The following is a 17214-nucleotide window of genomic DNA, read 5'->3' as shown; positions in this document are numbered from 1 at the left end:
GTGGAAAACGCAAACCGAGCCGAACTGAGCCGTTCTGAACTGTGTCGAGCCGAGTCGTACCACACAGTGGAAAAGCACCAATATACAGTCCTGAGGCTGCAGTAGTTTGATTGTGAGTATCCTGTGGGTTGAAAAGCATCACTGATGCTGATTTACACAGTTACACATTTCAAAGAAGCGGTCATCCTGTGTAAAGCAGAGATTCATCTTCACGCCTCACTGTGACCTACAGACTGTGACTGGACCCTGAATGTCTTTATTTGTGCCTCACACGTAATACCACACACACACACACACACACACCCTCATCACCCGTTTCAGTGCGCTGTATCTGATGCTAATCACGCTGCCAGCGTAATAAGACTCTATCCGCCGGATCACCGACCGCACTCCAAAACAAGACCACGCACTGGAATGTGCTGGACGAGACACCAAAACAAGCGTTAATCAAGCCCTCACATCACCAGTGAAATCCCCCACATTTTCTTTGGTCTGACTCTGAAACAGCAGCAGCTATATTTAACACGCTGCAGTCTGAAGGCTGTGACACAGCTAAAGGAGTAGCACTGAACGTCTGAAGAAACAAACATCAACAAACATCTGAGTCTAATATTTCGTGAAATGCTCTTTTATAGACTTAATTTCTCTAGCAAATAATGAGCACTGATGACTTGCCTGAGGTAAATGAAATGCTACGTGACATTGTGTTTACAAGCTGTTTTAATGACGTCTTTCCATGGTTGAAACACTGATTGAGCGATAACACGAGGCATGATTTGATCATTCATTTATATTTCACGCTAAAACTATTAATAAAGAGGAATATATACCTTATATACCTTGAGGGGATTACAATCGAACAAGTGCAGAATTTTAAGTACTTAGGATCTCTGGTCCAGGAGAAGAAGATCGCAGCGGTTGCGGAAGTTCAATATCGTATCGCTCAAGGAACAGCAGTGTTTGCATCGCTTAAATGGTGCTTGTGGCACATTACGATCGCGACCAAGATGCGTCTTTTCCAGACCCTGATCATTCCGATTCTACTCTATGGATCAGAGACTTGGGCCCTTCTGAAGAAGGAAATCAACAAACTTGAGGTCTTTCAAATGTCTCAGGCAAATCTTGGGGGTAACTCGGCTCGACCGGCTTCGAAACGAACCTGTACGACGACAATGCGATGACCTGTCCACGATCGAGGAGGCGATACAGAAAAGACATTTGCAGTGGTTTGAGCACATGTGCCGAATGGACACCGAAGAAGACCTGGGCGAAACAAGTTGAAGACAACATTAAAAGGTGTCTTCTCACACTTGTGGATGCTAAGACCCTATCCACCGATCACTCCGCATGGAAATAAGTTGTGAAAGATGCTGGAAGTCTGTCGGCACCTACAGCAGCATATGAGCTATGAAGACGCATTCGGCACAAAGCCAGCTAAGGATCAAGAAGACAAGAAGAATAAAGAGGAAGATATGATCACGCTCAGCGCTGCTGTCAGAAATGAGGAGTTAGAAGCCTATACGGCGATATGTCGTGCCACATCAGAGCACCAAAACGGCATTTATTGTCTGAATTTCCTGAAAAAAATTGAATTGAATGTTTTTTTCAGTACATATGCATACCAAACTGAAAGATCCGTACCGCAAATTTTCGGTACAAATATGTGTTCCGTTACACCCCTAGTGCAAACATATATATGATACACTCTCCCTATGTACTGTATATATCTGCACATACTGTATAAAGACATTGGTAGAATATGGGACTGCTGATATAAACTTCTTATATGTTACAACCCGAATTCCGGAAATGTTGGGACATTTTTAAAATTTGAATAAAATGAAAACTAAAAGACTTTCAACTCACATGAGCCAATATTTTATTCACAATAGAACATAGAGAACATAACAAATGTTTAAACTGAGAAATTTTACAATTTTGTGCACAAAATGAGCTCATTTCAAATTTGATGCCTGCTACAGGTCTCAAAATAGTTGGGACGGGGGCATGTTTACCATGGTGTAACATCTCCTTTTCAAAACACATCGTCTGGGCATCGAGGTTATGAGTTTCTGGAGTTTTGATGTTGGAATTTGGTCCCATTCTTGCCTGATATAAGTTTCCAGCTGCTGAAGAGTTCGTGGTCGTCTTTGACATATTTTTTGTTTAATGATGCGCCAAATGTTCTCTATAGGTGAAAGATCTGGACTGCAGGCAGGCCAATTCAGCACCCAGACTCTTCTACTACGAAGCCATGCTGTTGTAATAGCTGCAGTATGTGGTTTTGCATTGTCCTGCTGAAATACATGTCATCTGGAGGGGAGCATATGTTGCTCTAAAACCTTTATATGCCTTCCAAAACATGCAAGCTGCCCATACCGTATGCACTTATGCAACCCCATACCATCAGAGATGCTGGCTTCTGAACTGAACGCTGATAACACGCTGGAAGGTCTCCCTCCTCTTTAGCCCGGAGGACATGGCGTCCGTGATTTCTAACAACAATGTCAAATTTGGACTCGTCTGACCATAGAACACTTTTCCACTTTGAAACAGTCCATTTTAAATGAGCCTTGGCCCACAGGACATGATGGCGCTTCTGGACCATGTTCACATATGGCTTCCTTTTTGCATGATAGAGATTTAGTTGGCATCTGCAGATGGCATGGCAGATTGTGTTTACCGACAGTGGTTTCTGGGAGTATTCCTGGGCCCATTTAGTAATGTCAATGACAGAATCATGACGATGAGTGATGCAGTGTTGTCTGAGGGCCCAAAGACCACGGGCATCCAACAAACGTCTTCAGCATTGTCCTTTAAGGCCTTTCCACACTGAGCGCGATGCAAAAACGTGAGGCGAATCACCTGCGAATGTTGCTTTCACATCGAGCGCGAAATGAATGTTCGCCTTCTGCTAATTCACACCTGCACGCTAGGTGGCGCCGAACAACAATGTATTTTTCCTCAGATATGTATCCGTGTATGGATTTAACATCTAAATTATGATGAACAAAGTTTGGTTCTACACCAAAAACACAAGCTATCTATAATGCTTACAAGAATAGGCTACATGCTAAAATATAATTAGAAGTACAATTAGCATCAAGCTACACTTGAAAATGTATTTAATTTATTAATGTATTTGCTTACCCACTTTAAACCATCATTGAGTGCTTGTAATGACTTCCGATTGTGATTTATAGTTGATTTTGATCCTATAATAAGCAGACACATGGACTCTTTGTATGTTTAATAACGCTACACTGCTAATATTAGTCATAAACATCCTTTATTGCTATAAAAAATACCATGAGCTGCATACAACACACATACAGAAAATATATCATCATAATCATGTCTATCTGCTTTCATATTTCATGTGTAGAAAAATGTTTCACTTGATTTTTTTTTTTTTAAATACGGAAGATCTAGACTAGAGAGTGAATGCTCTCTGACTCATAACACTCGCGCACGTGGAAGAAAAGAGACGGTGCTCTACAGATCATATGATTCAGTGGAGAATTATTATAAATGTTATTCTTTATGAAGAACATGTGAGAATAAATCTGTTCTCAAATACCAACGGTAACAAGAACTCAGCATCCACTCTCTTATCCAGAATACTCTTCTTCGTTGTTTGTTTACACTAGTTTTCGAAACAGCGCCACCATTCTCACCCTTTTGTGCAACAGCAGCTGCTCCAATCATGTGATCCTAACTGAACTCTGATTGGTCGGCCCGTGTTTTCGCTTTGCGAAACTGAAAAGATTCGTCTGACTGGACGAAAAAAAAACATTCGCTTTTTCGGTGTACGAATGTTCGTGGTTTGTGGGGAAGCATTCATAGGAAGCTGTTGTTTTATTCCAGCGTGTCGTCGTGTGCGAAATTCGTTTTGCTTTTTCGCGCTCAGTGTGGAAAGGCCTTCATGCACAGAGATTTCTCCAGTTTCTCTGAATCTTTTGATGATGTTATGCACTGTAGATGATCAAATTTGCAAAGCCTTTGCAATTTGACATTGAGGAACGTTGTTTTCAAAGTATTCCACAATCTTTTTACCCACTCTTTCACAGATTGGTGAACCTCTGCCCATCTTTACTTCTGAGAGACTCTGCCTCTCTAAGACATCCCTTTTATAGCTAATTATATTACAGACCTGATGTTAATTAACTTAATTAGTTGCTAGATGTTCTCCCAGCTGAATCTTTTCAAAATATCTTGCTTTTTCAGCACTTTGTTGCCCCCGTGCCAACTTTTTGAGACCTTTAGCAGACATGAAATTTGAAATAAGCTCATTTAGCAGATAAAAGTGTTAAATTTATCCGTTTAAACATTTGTTGCCAGCACGGGTCACAAATACCGCCACCTACTGCACGTCACCAGCATTACAGCTGATGTGAAATAAGGATCGGGCTGAGAAGAGCCAATACCGATCAGTAAAAAAAATAAATAAAAAAAGCTTTATCGCCTCGGGACAGCCCTACATTGATTTGCTGGTAATCTTCACTTCCAGAATGGCTGTTCTTTCTACAGCACCCTTCCAATCATAACAGATCCTTTTTCACTGAAAACCTACTTTTATTTCAAAATCATTATTGGATCATGGAGGTTTTGATTACTGGGAATACAAGGGATGAGCAGCATGTATCATAAAACTGACTGTGAGAGGCTCAAGCACTATATCAGCACTGGCCAACTGTGAACAAACCTCTGTAGATACAGAATGATCAGAAACAGAAGATATATTCTGTCTGGCATCATGTGTGTGTGTTTGAGGAGCTCAGTGAGATGTGAGTGTGATGTTGTGCCGGCATGTTGCAGGTGCGTGTGGGTCATTTCCAGAAGGTGATAGCGATGGTGCAGATGGGTGGAGGCAGCGAGCTGGCCATCGTCGTCTCCATCGTGGTGTGCTGTGTGCTGCTGCTGCTGTGCACTGTGGGTACGTCTCTCCTCATACATCACTCATCAGACAGCACAGGTGTGGCGCTCCGCGTCAGAGCTCTGTACAGATGCTCAGGTGATCTGTGGATCAGCACAGATCTGCTGCAGATCACGATCATCTGAGAGAGAGTTTCAGATCAGCTCCTCACTCTGATGCTGGTGACTGTCATGTGTTTTGTACTGTTTTTAATGCAAAAGAGAAGCATGTCCACAACTGATCTCTTTATACTGTTTGGAAGATGTTGTGTGTGTGTGTGTGTGTGTGTTTCCAGCATGAATAACATCTGTGTGTGTGTGTGTTCAGCACTGGTGGTTTACTGCACTAAGAGCCGCAGGGCAGAGAGGTATTGGCAGAAGACTCTATTACAGATGGAGGAGATGGAGTCACAGATCCGCGAGGAGATACGCAAAGGTAACACACACTCACACACACACTCACATACACACCCACACACACTCACACACACACACACACACTCAGTGATGGACTGTCAGTTTTAGTAGCTGTAATCCCAGCAGAGCAGCACACATCTCTCACACACTCTTAAAGGTCCCATGGCATGAACATTTCACTTTATGAGGTTTTTTAACATTAATATGAGTTCCCCTAGCCTGACTGTGGTCCCCCAGTGGCTAGAAATGGCAATAGGTGTAAATCGAGCCCTGGGTATCCTGCTTTTCCTTTGAGAAAATGAAAGCTCAGATGGCCCAATCTGGAATCTTCCCCTTATGTCGTCATACGGGGAAAGGTTACCTCCCCTTTCTCTGCTTTGCCCTCCCATGAGAAAATGAGCTACAACCGTGCGAGGCGAGCTCAATATTTTGTACTGGAGACATCTTCCAACTGAATGATAAGGTTGTTGTTTTTTTCGCTAGGTTTGTTAGTATGTACCCGTCATGGGAAAAAAGCCGCCTAAAGGGTCTGAAAGTTACTAAATATTGTGCTAAGGTCGCGCTCGTGTGTGTGAGACGCGGGAGCTGATGGCAGCGGGCGGTGGATATTGTTGCGGTCCGCCCAGGTAAAGTCTATGTGTGGGAAACACTGACTGTATCCAGACACAATATTTTAAACTAACCATTCGGAGACGTCCTGCTGTAGCCGCTGAGTTGCAACTTCTTCATCTGGTGCTTCTCCATCCGGATCAGATTCTGGGTCAAACTGAAAAGCTTGAAGGACTGCGTGTCTACGAGCCATTGCGATACATCCACTGTCAACATTAGCACATGGTACCGTGGCCGCAAGCTGCAGGACACACCCAGCCTCCACCTTGCCCCGCCTCTCTCCTCCTCATTAGCATTTAATGCTACAGACACAGAAATGGCTTGTCCTAAGGAAAGCTCATGTTGGGACTGGCTCGTAATGGCTGAAATTCTGCACCAAGGCTGAATTTCGGGAACGAGACTTCAGATACAGTACTAGGGACCACTTACAGTCAGGTCCATATTGGGACATCGACACAATTCTAACATTTTTGGCTCTATACACCACCACAATGGATTTCAAATAAACGAACAAGATGTGCTTTAACTGCAGACTGTCAGCTTTAATTTGAGGGTATTTACATCCAAATCAGGTGAACGGTGTAGGAATTACAACGGTTTGCATATGTGCCTCCCACTTGTTAAGGGACCAAAAGTAATGGGACAATTGGCTTCTCAGCTGTTCCATGGCCAGGTGTGTGTTATTCCCTCATTATCCCAATTACAATGAGAAGATAAAAGGTCCAGAGTTAATTTCAAGTGTGCTATTTGCATTTGGAATCTGTTGCTGTCAACTGTCAAGATGAGATCCAAAGAGCTGTCACTATCAGTGAAGCAAGCCATCATTAGGCTGAAAAGACAAAACAAACCCTTCAGAGAGATAGCAAAAACATTAGGCGTGGCCAAAACAACTGTTTGGAGCATTCTTAAAAAGAAGGAACGCACCGGTGAGCTCAGCAACACCAAAAGACCCGGAAGACCACGGAGAACAACTGTGGTGGATGACCGAAGAATTCTTTCCCTGGTGAAGAAAACACCCTTCACAACAGTTGGCCAGATCAAGAACACTCTCCAGGAGGTAGGTGTATGTGTGTCAAAGTCAACAATCAAGAGAAGACTTCACCAGAGTGAATACAGAGGGTTCACCACAAGATGTAAACCATTGGTGAGCCTCAAAAACAGGAAGGCCAGATTAGAGTTTGCCAAACGACATCTAAAAAAGCCTTCACAGTTCTGGAACAACATCCTATGGACAGATGAGACCAAGATCAACTTGTACCAGAGTGATGGGAAGAGAAGAGTATGGAGAAGGAAAGGAACTGCTCATGATCCTAAGCATACCACCTCATCAGTGAAGCATGGTGGTGGTAGTGTCATGGCGTGGGCATGTATGGCTGCCAGTGGAACTGGTTCTCTTGTATTTATTGATGATGTGACTGCTGACAAAAGCAGCAGGATGAATTCTGATGTGTTTCGGGCAATATTATCAGCTCATATTCAGCCAAATGCTTCAGAACTCACTGGATGGCGCTTCACAGTGCAGATGGACAATGACCCAAAGCATACTGCAAAAGCAACCAAAGAGTTTTTGAAGGGAAAGAAGTGGACTGTTATGCAATGCCAAGTCAATCACCTGACCTGGATCCGATTGAGCATGCATTTCACTTGCTGAAGATAAAACTGAAGGGAAAATGCCCCAAGAACAAGCAGGAACTGAAGACGGTTACAGTAGAGGCCTGGCAGAGCATCACCAGGAATGAAACCCAGCGTCTGGTGATGTCTATGTGTTCCAGACTTCAGGCTGTAATTGACTGCAAAGGATTTGCAACCAAGTATTAAAAAGTGAAAGTTTGATTTATGATTATTATTCTGTCCCATTACTTTTGGTCCCTTAACAAGTGGGAGGCACATATGCAAACTGTTGTAATTCCTACACCATTCACCTGATTTGGATGTAAATACCCTCAAATTAAAGCTGACAGTCTGCAGTTAAAGCACATCTTGTTCGTTTCATTTGAAATCCATTGTGGTGGTGTATAGAGCCAAAAATGTTAGAATTGTGTCGATGTCCCAATATTTATGGACCTGACTGTAGGTCTATATAAAAGCATCCAAAAAATAGCATGTCATGGGACCTTTAAGGATCACGTGACGTGTGTGTGTGTTTATGTTCATGTGTGAGTCTGACAGCAGCAAATGATCACACACTCAGAGTGTGTCATAAATCAGTGTTATTACACTCGTCTGTCCTTTAGCCACCCTGTTTTCTTTTGCATTGTGTAGACAAGATCTGGATAGATGTCTCTGTCTACACACCTTCACATTGTTGCTGCTCCACATGGCTTTCTTTCTTCTAGTTAACATAAAAAATCTGTATAAAATTAATAGTCTATGCTGCGGAGTGGCTTTTTATTCAGAGTGGCTTTACATTGCATAAACATTTTATAGATATTTTTGGGAATGAAACCATTGGAACACACAATAACATGACCACAAAAATAAAAGACTGAAGGCATGACTGACCTGTCCTCCACAGCGGCTCATTCATGCACACAAATATTCAGAGCGGGCACAATCGTTCACGTGACACTCAAATTCTTAAGACCTTTATTGTTTTTGCCCTTTATGGAGTTTCATGTTTATGTTTATGTTTATTCTTCTGAGTCATGCAGGTTTGGTGCGATGTGAGTAACTGATGGCAGAGCTTGCAGCTTTATATGAACTGTTTGTGTATTTCTGGATATTATATTGTGCCCTGTGAAGACTTTAATCAGAACATCTGTACAGTAATGAAGTGTGATCATGTGAATCTGGGGTGAACAGCATGTCCAGTTAAAGCAGTAAACACACATGGGTTTGGGTTGAAGTGTGTGATTGTTCTTGTAGTTGGGGGTGTTTGGTGGTGAATGTGACTCAGAGGAGCTCAGCTTTCTGGATTGCAACATCTCACCATCACCAGCTCTCTCTCTCTGCTTCTCTTTTCCTCTTGTTTTATTCTTGGTTTCCTTGGTAATTGAATCCCTGAATATACACTAACATCCTGTGTTGAAACAATAAGAAGATGTCTCACTTCCTGTTATCCCAGCAGGACTTTCCCCACAGCACTGATCTGACATCAGCTCCACTCGTGTCCTGAAGACTAGAGACCAATGAGCAGCACTGCTCTTAGATCAGTGGAAAACTGAAGACACACATACACACACACACACACACACACACACACACACAGAGAGAGCGCTAGTTCCAGAATTAGTGTGACTTTTCACCACAAACCACTGCTTCACATAGACTGTAGTGTGTGTGTGTGTGTGTGTGTGTGTGTGTGTGTGTGTGTTTTGATATGGTTTATGAGTATGAAGTTATACAAATGTGTATAATGATATGGTTATTACAACATAAACATGGTTTATGAGGTTTACACTTCCTGTGTCTCTGTAAACCAAAAAGCTTTAAAAAAAAAAAAAAAATCAACAAATGCCTATAGTTTTGTGTGAGGGGTAGGTTTAGGTGTGAGGGAATAGAAAATATAGTGTATGTGTGTGCGTGTGTGCGCGTGCGCGCGCGTGTGTGTACAGGTTTATATATCCTGGTGGGGACTTAAACCTGAATACACACAGACTCATGGGGACTCCAGTCACGGTGGGGACCTAGATTGAGGTCCCCATGGGTACAAAAGCTTATAAATCATACAGAGTGAGTTTTTTTGAGAAAGTAAAAATGCCTGTAGTAGTTTCCTGTAAGGGGTAGGTTTAGGTGTAGGGCGAAAGAAGATACAGTTTGTACAGTATAAAAACCATTACGCCTATGGAGAGTCCCTACAAGGATAGCTGGCCAGACTGTGTGTGTGTGTGTGTGTTTGTCCAAAGCATTTTAAAAACCAGCTGCTTCATATTAACACTATAAATCATGATATTGTCACAGTGAATGAGAGTTTGAGCTGAAACTCGTAATTAAAGTTAAATTAAAGTCGTGACGTATTGTCAAGTATGGTGACCCATACTCGAAATTGGTGCTCTGCGTTTAACCCATCCAAGTGCACACACACAGCAGTGAGTAGTGAACAAATCCACACACACACACACACCGTGAACACACACCCGGAGCAGTGGGCAGCCATGCTGCAGCGCCCGGGGAGCAATTGGGGGTTCGGTGCCTTGCTCAAGGGCACCTCAGTCGTGGTATTGAGGGTGGAGAGAGCGCTGGACACTCACTCCCCCCACCTACAATTCCTGCCGGCCGGGGGCTCGAACTCGCAACCTTTCGATTACTATTCCGACTCTCTAACCATTAGGCCACGACTTCCCCCAAGGGGAAGGGGAAAGGGACGTTCTCTGCATTTAACCCATCCAGGTACACCTGGAGCAGCGGGCAGCCATCAATGCGGCGCCCGGGGAGCAGTTGAGGGGTTCGGTGCCTTGCTCAAGGGTCTCACCTCAGTCGTGGTTGCCGGACCTGAGACTCGAACCCACGACCCTCGGGTTACAAGTCCAACTCTCTATCCATTAGGCCACGACTGCCCCCTAGGGGAAGGGGGAAAGGGACGTTCTCTGCATTTAACCCATCCAGGTACACCTGGAGCAGCGGGCTGCCATCATTGCGGCGCCCGGGGAGCAGTTGAGGGGTTCGGTGCCTTGCTCAAGGGTCTCACCTCAGTCGCGATTGCCGGAGCTGAGACTCGAACCCACGACCTTCGGGTTACAAGTCCAACTCTCTATCCATTAGGCCACGACTGCCCCCCTAATCACTGTGAGAATGGCCATATCCTCATTCAGATAGCAAAGTAAACATGTTTGTATACATGTCACATCCTCAACGGGAAAAACAGTTCATGCATGAAATGAAGAGCAGGTTTTTGTGTAGGGGTTGATGTTAGTGATTTGGTCTGCTGTGTGATGACAGTTGTGTGTGTGTGTGTGTGTGTGTGTGTGTGTGTTTGTTTGTGTGTGTGTCAGGGTTTGCGGAGCTGCAGACTGATATGACGGATCTGACCAAAGAGCTGAGCCGCACACAGGGAATCCCCTTCCTGGAGTACAAGCAGTTCGTCACTCGCACCTTCTTCCCCAAGGTCTGATCACTGCACACACACATGTGCCATAAGGAATGTACACAAGTGCAAATAAATGTGCAGCAGGTAAAGCCATGAATTAAAACACTGAACTTAGTCACACTGTGTTTGATGTGTGATGAGCTTAGATAGATTCTCAGTGATGTTTGATCTTGAGAGTCGATGTCTGCTGTTACTGTCAACTGTAAGTAGCAACACACAGTGGCCGTAAAATATTTGGACACTTAAGTCACATGTAAATATATGAATGCCTTGCATTATATATCAAACCAAGTGATGTTTATTTTAAAGAAAGAAGCACAGGCACACTTTTTGAAGCAAAACATCAGAGGATTTGTATAATTATCAGATATAACGGCATAGATATTGTTACACTTTCCATCCGATGCTGGTGGATGATGTTGATATTTTATGAAATCCTTCAGTAATGCTAAATATCACTGTCAGAGCAACTGGTGAAAAGCCTTTTTAAAAAATGCTTGGAAGGACGACAGCAGTGAAGAAATCTCTAGCCACATTTCTTTAAACAGCACACTTGGTCTGATATTTCTCTAGACAGGAAGCTCAGACTGTGCTTTAAGTATCCAGAAGTGGCCATTTTCTTATTGAAGGCACTGGATTTGTCCATCAACCATAGTTGTACAAATGATTTGTAGTTTATTAAAGAGTTAAAGTCTCCAGCCAGGGCAGATACAGGACTCTCCCCGTCCACTATTTATGTTCTCCAGTGAAAACCGCAAATGTTGCAATTTTCCAGTCTTAGTGTCTGCACAATACTGGGCACAAAGACAAGAAACTCCTGAATACTCCCTCCAACGCACTGACACAATAGACTGTGTTTAGGGGAATTCTGTGTGTGTTTGCTGCTAATAGACTTTTACTGTGACCTCAAACACACCGTCGTCCTGCTCTTGCTCTGCCTGACATGGGATGGGAATCATAAGAAGCTCCATTAATGTGGAGAACGCAGAGCTATTTTAGAGCGGCTAAGGAAAGTGAAGTTGTAAACGAATGCTCCGGCGTTGACTGTGTGTGTGTGTGTGTGTGTGTGTAGATGTGCTGTGACTACGAGAGGCGTCTGGTTCAGCCCATGTATGAGAACAATCCTCTCGGCCCGCGAGCTCTGTCTGAGACGCATCCTCTGCTCCAGGAATGGCAGGTGAGACACGCTACGATCCATATCCAGAAACCTCCCTGAGTTCTCATCTCGGCTCATTAAACCACGGCTCGTGTAGGTTGTGTGTGTTTGCAATAAAGCACAGATTCATCTGAGTCAGAGTCATCTCTAACAATACACCGTCTTCCAAGGAAACTCTTGTTTCCTGTCAGCAGCCTTTCTTTATTTTTTTAGATTTTAGCTGAGATTATTTTAGTGGGTCGAGTTTCATAATGTTTGAAGAATTGTTGCACAGTTGGAAAATGATTGTTGTGATTCCCATGTGCAATTGTGAAACTGCAGTATTGTACAACGGGGTGTTTTGTCCAAAATCACCATTGCTAAATTGCATGAACTAATGACTCATGCCAAACATTATTCTACACATATGTTAATGCACTTTAAGACCCACTGCATGCACACATACACACCCTTTAGCAGTTTGAAAATCAATGCTTCATACTGTATTATGCGTGTCTTCTCTCGAAGTCATCTAACAGCGTGCGGCCTAACCTGGAGGAGGGAATCACACTGTTTTCCACTCTTCTCAACAACAAACACTTTCTGGTCACCTTCGTTCATGCGCTGGAGCAGCAGAAAGACTTTGCCGTAAGAGACAGGTGAGTACAGACAAACACAAAGGAGAACAATAACAGGATCCAAGCACAGCCAAACGCTCCTGCGATAGTCTCCAACCCAGAAACCAATGCACAGATCTTAAGAGCATATAATGCAACATCAAGAACATTTATATCCTCTAAAGAAACCTTCAGTACAAGAACAGAGCTGTCAAATGAGCCCAGGGCCTAGTTTCTAAAAAATGAAAGATGATTTGGTCCTGGCTGAAATGTTGGAGTTCTCTGACTTTTGTTTCTTGTCAGTTGTTGACAGTAGTTATGCCCAGCATTGCGGTAATTGATCAGTGCTTTCGCTGTGATTTCTAGGGTCCGGTGAGGGAGCGCTTCCTCTGTGTGGAGTTATTCATCAGACGAGCTCTCCCCGACTCTGTCCACACCACCGTCAGTGTGAATGCTATCAATTAATGATGTGTCTGTGTGTCCGATTTAGGTGCAATCTTGCCTCTCTGCTCACTATTGCCCTCCATGGTAAACTGGAGTACTACACGAGCATTATGAAGGACTTGCTAGTGGATTTGATCGACGCTTCAGCCTCCAAAAACCCCAAACTGATGCTGCGCCGAACAGAGTCAGTGGTGGAGAAGATGCTCACCAACTGGATGTCCATCTGCATGTACAGCTACCTTAAGGTTTGTAAAGAATTCAGCAGCTGATTTTACTAGCTGGCTTCAGTTCATCGACTGTATGAGTGTGTTCGTAAGCGGTCGTTTCTCTCGCACCTACAGGAGACGGTCGGGGAGCCGTTCTTCCTGCTGCTGTGCGCCATCAAGCAGCAGATCAACAAGGGCTCGATCGACGCCATCACAGGGAAGGCGCGCTACACGCTCAACGAGGAGTGGCTCCTTCGAGAAAACATTGAAGCCAAACCGCAGGTGAGCTTCAACACTCACGACTGACCTTTCTCTCTACCTGTGAAATCACACTGATCTGGCCTCTCATCTCCTCTGTCTGCCTTCCAGAACATCAACGTCTCCTTCCAAGGCTTCGGTATGGACTCGGTGAGCGTGCGAGTGATGAACACGGACACCATCGGTCAAGTGAAGGAGAAAATACTAGAGGCCTTCTACAAGAACTTGCCCTTTTCGCAGTGGCCTCGAGAAGAGGATGTTGATCTGGGTAAAGAATCTCTGAGCATGGTGAAATTGAGTCGTTTAGAGCAGACAGACTTGTTAAGCATTGCATCAGAAGAATCAGAACGGGGTAGATATTACAAACTGAATTAGCAAGCGAGGTATTAGCAAGAAATGTTTAAATTTTATTTAAATGTCATTGACATGTGGCTTCTTTCATACAGCTCATGCTCGTCTGTGTTGTGTGAGATGTTGAGAAAAACTAAAAGCTGAATTTGACCCAGAAGATCATTTGACCATTCAAATATGGAACCAGTCCTAATAGAGCTTCCATCCATCAGTAAATGTATCAATAAAACAACAAAACTCACTAGGAGTCACTACTCCTAATTTATCATTTTACTTTAAGAATTATTATTTTATAATTAGCTTTCCTTATTGAGAAAGAATTAAAAGCCATATGGCATTGTTTTTACTGCAATTTATTTTATTTTAAAGCTGCAGCCTGTAACTTGTTTTTTGGTTAAAAATCCAAAATCAACTTTTTAGCAAGTACATAACCAGCCAGTGTTCAGATCTCTAGTAAGCTTGTAATAATGTTTTCTAATTTGAGTGGTACTGGTAGGTTTTTGCAGGAAATACAAGCATGCCACTGTTCTTCTTTGCGTCATTAACATTTACACATCTGTGAACATAAAGAAGTTGTCCTGGCTAGTAGGCTATATCGCACGTCAGGATGCTACAGACTTTTCCCACAGCAGCTGGAATAATTAAATTTATCATTTTGATGGCGGATTGTAATCCAGAAAGATTCATACGACAATCATCAGTGATTCACCCGTAGTCACCAGTAGTTTACAGATAACCTAATACACACTATATACACATAGTCGCGCAATGCTGATGAACTTAACATTAACATTTTGAAAATATAGTGTAACAATAATAATAATTTGCACGGTTTGATGTGATATGAGCTAATCGATCGTTAGATTTAATCACCATTGCTAGCACGATTTATTGTAATGTTTTTCTTCCCTCAGTTGGTCAGAACAAAAGTGGCAGCCATGTTACTTCCTTAATTAGATGACAAAATTTGTATTTGGGTCATACTTCCAAGACATAGAATCTGTGATTCTGAAGTACAGTAAATATCCACACTGATGCAGTGACTGACAGCCACACATACTCAAAACATTAGATTCATCCATACTGGAGCCGTGCCGGAGAACAACCCACATAAAGAAGAAAATTACGCAAATAACTGCAATTGCAGGTTTAAAACAGAGATGGCGAAAAAGAGGCAAAACTTACAGACTGCATCTTTAAATATATAAATGCATATTTATGTCATATGAAAAAGCTGTGTATTCAAGTGTAATGTCAGTTTATGAAGGAAACTCTGCTGTTTTCTGAATGAATGAAGTGTCATGTTCAGACTCTTGTAGTGCTTGTCGTGGCTCACTGTGATTGGTCTGTCCCGATCAGAGTGGTTCCCAGAGGGCCGCAGCAGCAGAATCCTGCAGGATCTGGACGATACGTCTGTCATGGAGGACGGCAGAAAAAAACTCAACACCGTTTTCCACTATCAGGTGAGTGTGTGTAAACTCAGAAATGGGATTTCAGCAGAATTTGATAACCTACTTCTCTGTCTTACCCCTTCTTTGTTTGTTTGATTAATATTTAGTCTAATTTGATAATGCCGTTAGCTGCCATGACTCTTGGGACAATTGTAACGCATTTTGACCATGTTTAAGTCCATTACACTGAATTCAGCAGATTTTCCCCCAAATTAGTGCAGAATTAGTGCAAGAAACTGGCTAATTCACACAGAGCCAACATGGAACGCATGGACAAACACATTCAGGCCCATATCGAGCCTACATCGGCCCGCCATGAAATGCTGGTGGTGTGACCCCAAGACCCCTGTGTGCATCAACCTAATGACCTCTGACCTGTCTCTTGCAGATCCCAGATGGAGCGTCACTGGCCATGAGCATGAAGGACAAGAGAGAGAACACACTGGGCCGAGGTGAGGATCACACCGACCTCACATACACACCATGTCCTACAAACTCAGTTACAAGCTCCTGGTGCTGCTTAAGTCTTTTCAATCAACTTTTTTTTCTGTTGATTCACAGTGAAAGATCTGGACACAGAGAAATATGTTCATCTGGTGAGTGTTGCGCTGACGTCCTTTTCACTTGTGTTCGGTCATACTGATACTGAATCAAGAATCATATTTGATCAGTGATCTGGATTGCTCAAACTAGCTGTTGTAAGCAGATCTTATCATGGTCACAACTCATAATCCAGCAGTTCTTCACTGGGTCTTAATGGGAGTTAGTCTTATAAAGCATCTCTCATAAACTCTGGTCAAACACTCTCTCTAGACAAAGAACGATTGTCAGACCCTTCAAACCCAATGACAGAAAATCCAACCAATCACATCTCTCATTTGCACTGTGGGGTTTGGCCTTCAGTTTCACAACTTCACAGCTGAGGGAAACAAAATAGGTTACGTAATTGCCCTGATAAAACATTTTTTGGCAAAGCAACAGAGAATGATCTGAAAGATGATATCAGTTGGGTCTCTCAAACAGTGTTCATGGGAAACGATTAATAACTGGCCTAAAGCACTGATTGAATTAGAAAATAGCATGTGAGGAATTACAGCAAAAGCACTTCCCAGAACTGTGAGCAGAAGAGCAGTTACAGCTTAGGTCACTTACGCCAGACTGTGTTATGCTGATAGTAGCAGTGGATATGCATGATCACTCTGGGCTGCTGGATTGATGATTTCTGGGTAACGGCTCGGTGCTGTGGTTTGCTGCAGGTGCTGCCTCACGACGAGCTGACAGAGAGCAGGAAGTCCCACAGACACAGTCACAGGAAGAAGGTGTTACCTGAGATCTACCTGACACGCCTGCTCTCCACGAAGGTAACGCTCGACTCTGCTGTCTGTGCGATGCTCTGCAGATACAAACACTCACAAAATTCCAGAGCAATAACAATAAGCATCAGTGCAGAATACCCTACTGACCTCCTCGGAGGGTTGAGAAATGAGAAAAGGTTACTTTCACAATTCACAGCCTCTTCTCCAGTCCACATGCATGCAGCACTCGATGAAACCGTAACATCCACTCAGAATGAGCTTTACTGCCAAATACACGGCAAACAGAAACTTCCAGAATATAACAACAAGACAAGCTATGTTTCCATCCAAAAATTCAAATTAAACTTTTGCACAAAACTGGAATATCGCATAAAACATTTGCGAATAAAGCACTGTTTCCATCCAACGAGAACAAAATCATCACTTCCTGGTAAACTGGCACTAAATATCACTAAGAAAACTAGGAGAAG

The 17214-nt window shown here is 43.1% G+C and overlaps 1 protein-coding gene across 1 annotated transcript in view; it reads left to right on the top strand.

The window, feature by feature from the left end:
• The window catches only part of LOC306849729 (plexin-D1-like), an 85974-nt gene that overhangs the window by 56317 nt on the left and 12443 nt on the right, over nucleotides 1-17214 (top strand). The window contains exons 20-31 of the mRNA XM_079384992.1: nucleotides 4819-4936; nucleotides 5243-5350; nucleotides 10872-10984; nucleotides 12039-12143; nucleotides 12630-12760; nucleotides 13209-13407; nucleotides 13504-13650; nucleotides 13738-13894; nucleotides 15337-15440; nucleotides 15817-15880; nucleotides 15990-16024; nucleotides 16685-16789. Coding sequence (XP_079241118.1) covers nucleotides 4819-4936; nucleotides 5243-5350; nucleotides 10872-10984; nucleotides 12039-12143; nucleotides 12630-12760; nucleotides 13209-13407; nucleotides 13504-13650; nucleotides 13738-13894; nucleotides 15337-15440; nucleotides 15817-15880; nucleotides 15990-16024; nucleotides 16685-16789 — 1386 coding nt within the window. The remainder of the gene's footprint in view (nucleotides 1-4818; nucleotides 4937-5242; nucleotides 5351-10871; nucleotides 10985-12038; nucleotides 12144-12629; nucleotides 12761-13208; nucleotides 13408-13503; nucleotides 13651-13737; nucleotides 13895-15336; nucleotides 15441-15816; nucleotides 15881-15989; nucleotides 16025-16684; nucleotides 16790-17214) is intronic.

Source organism: Barbus barbus (assembly GCF_936440315.1).
Source record: "Barbus barbus genome assembly, chromosome: 29".
Taxonomy (NCBI): domain Eukaryota; kingdom Metazoa; phylum Chordata; class Actinopteri; order Cypriniformes; family Cyprinidae; genus Barbus; species Barbus barbus.
This window is presented reverse-complemented; position numbering and strand designations above follow the sequence as displayed.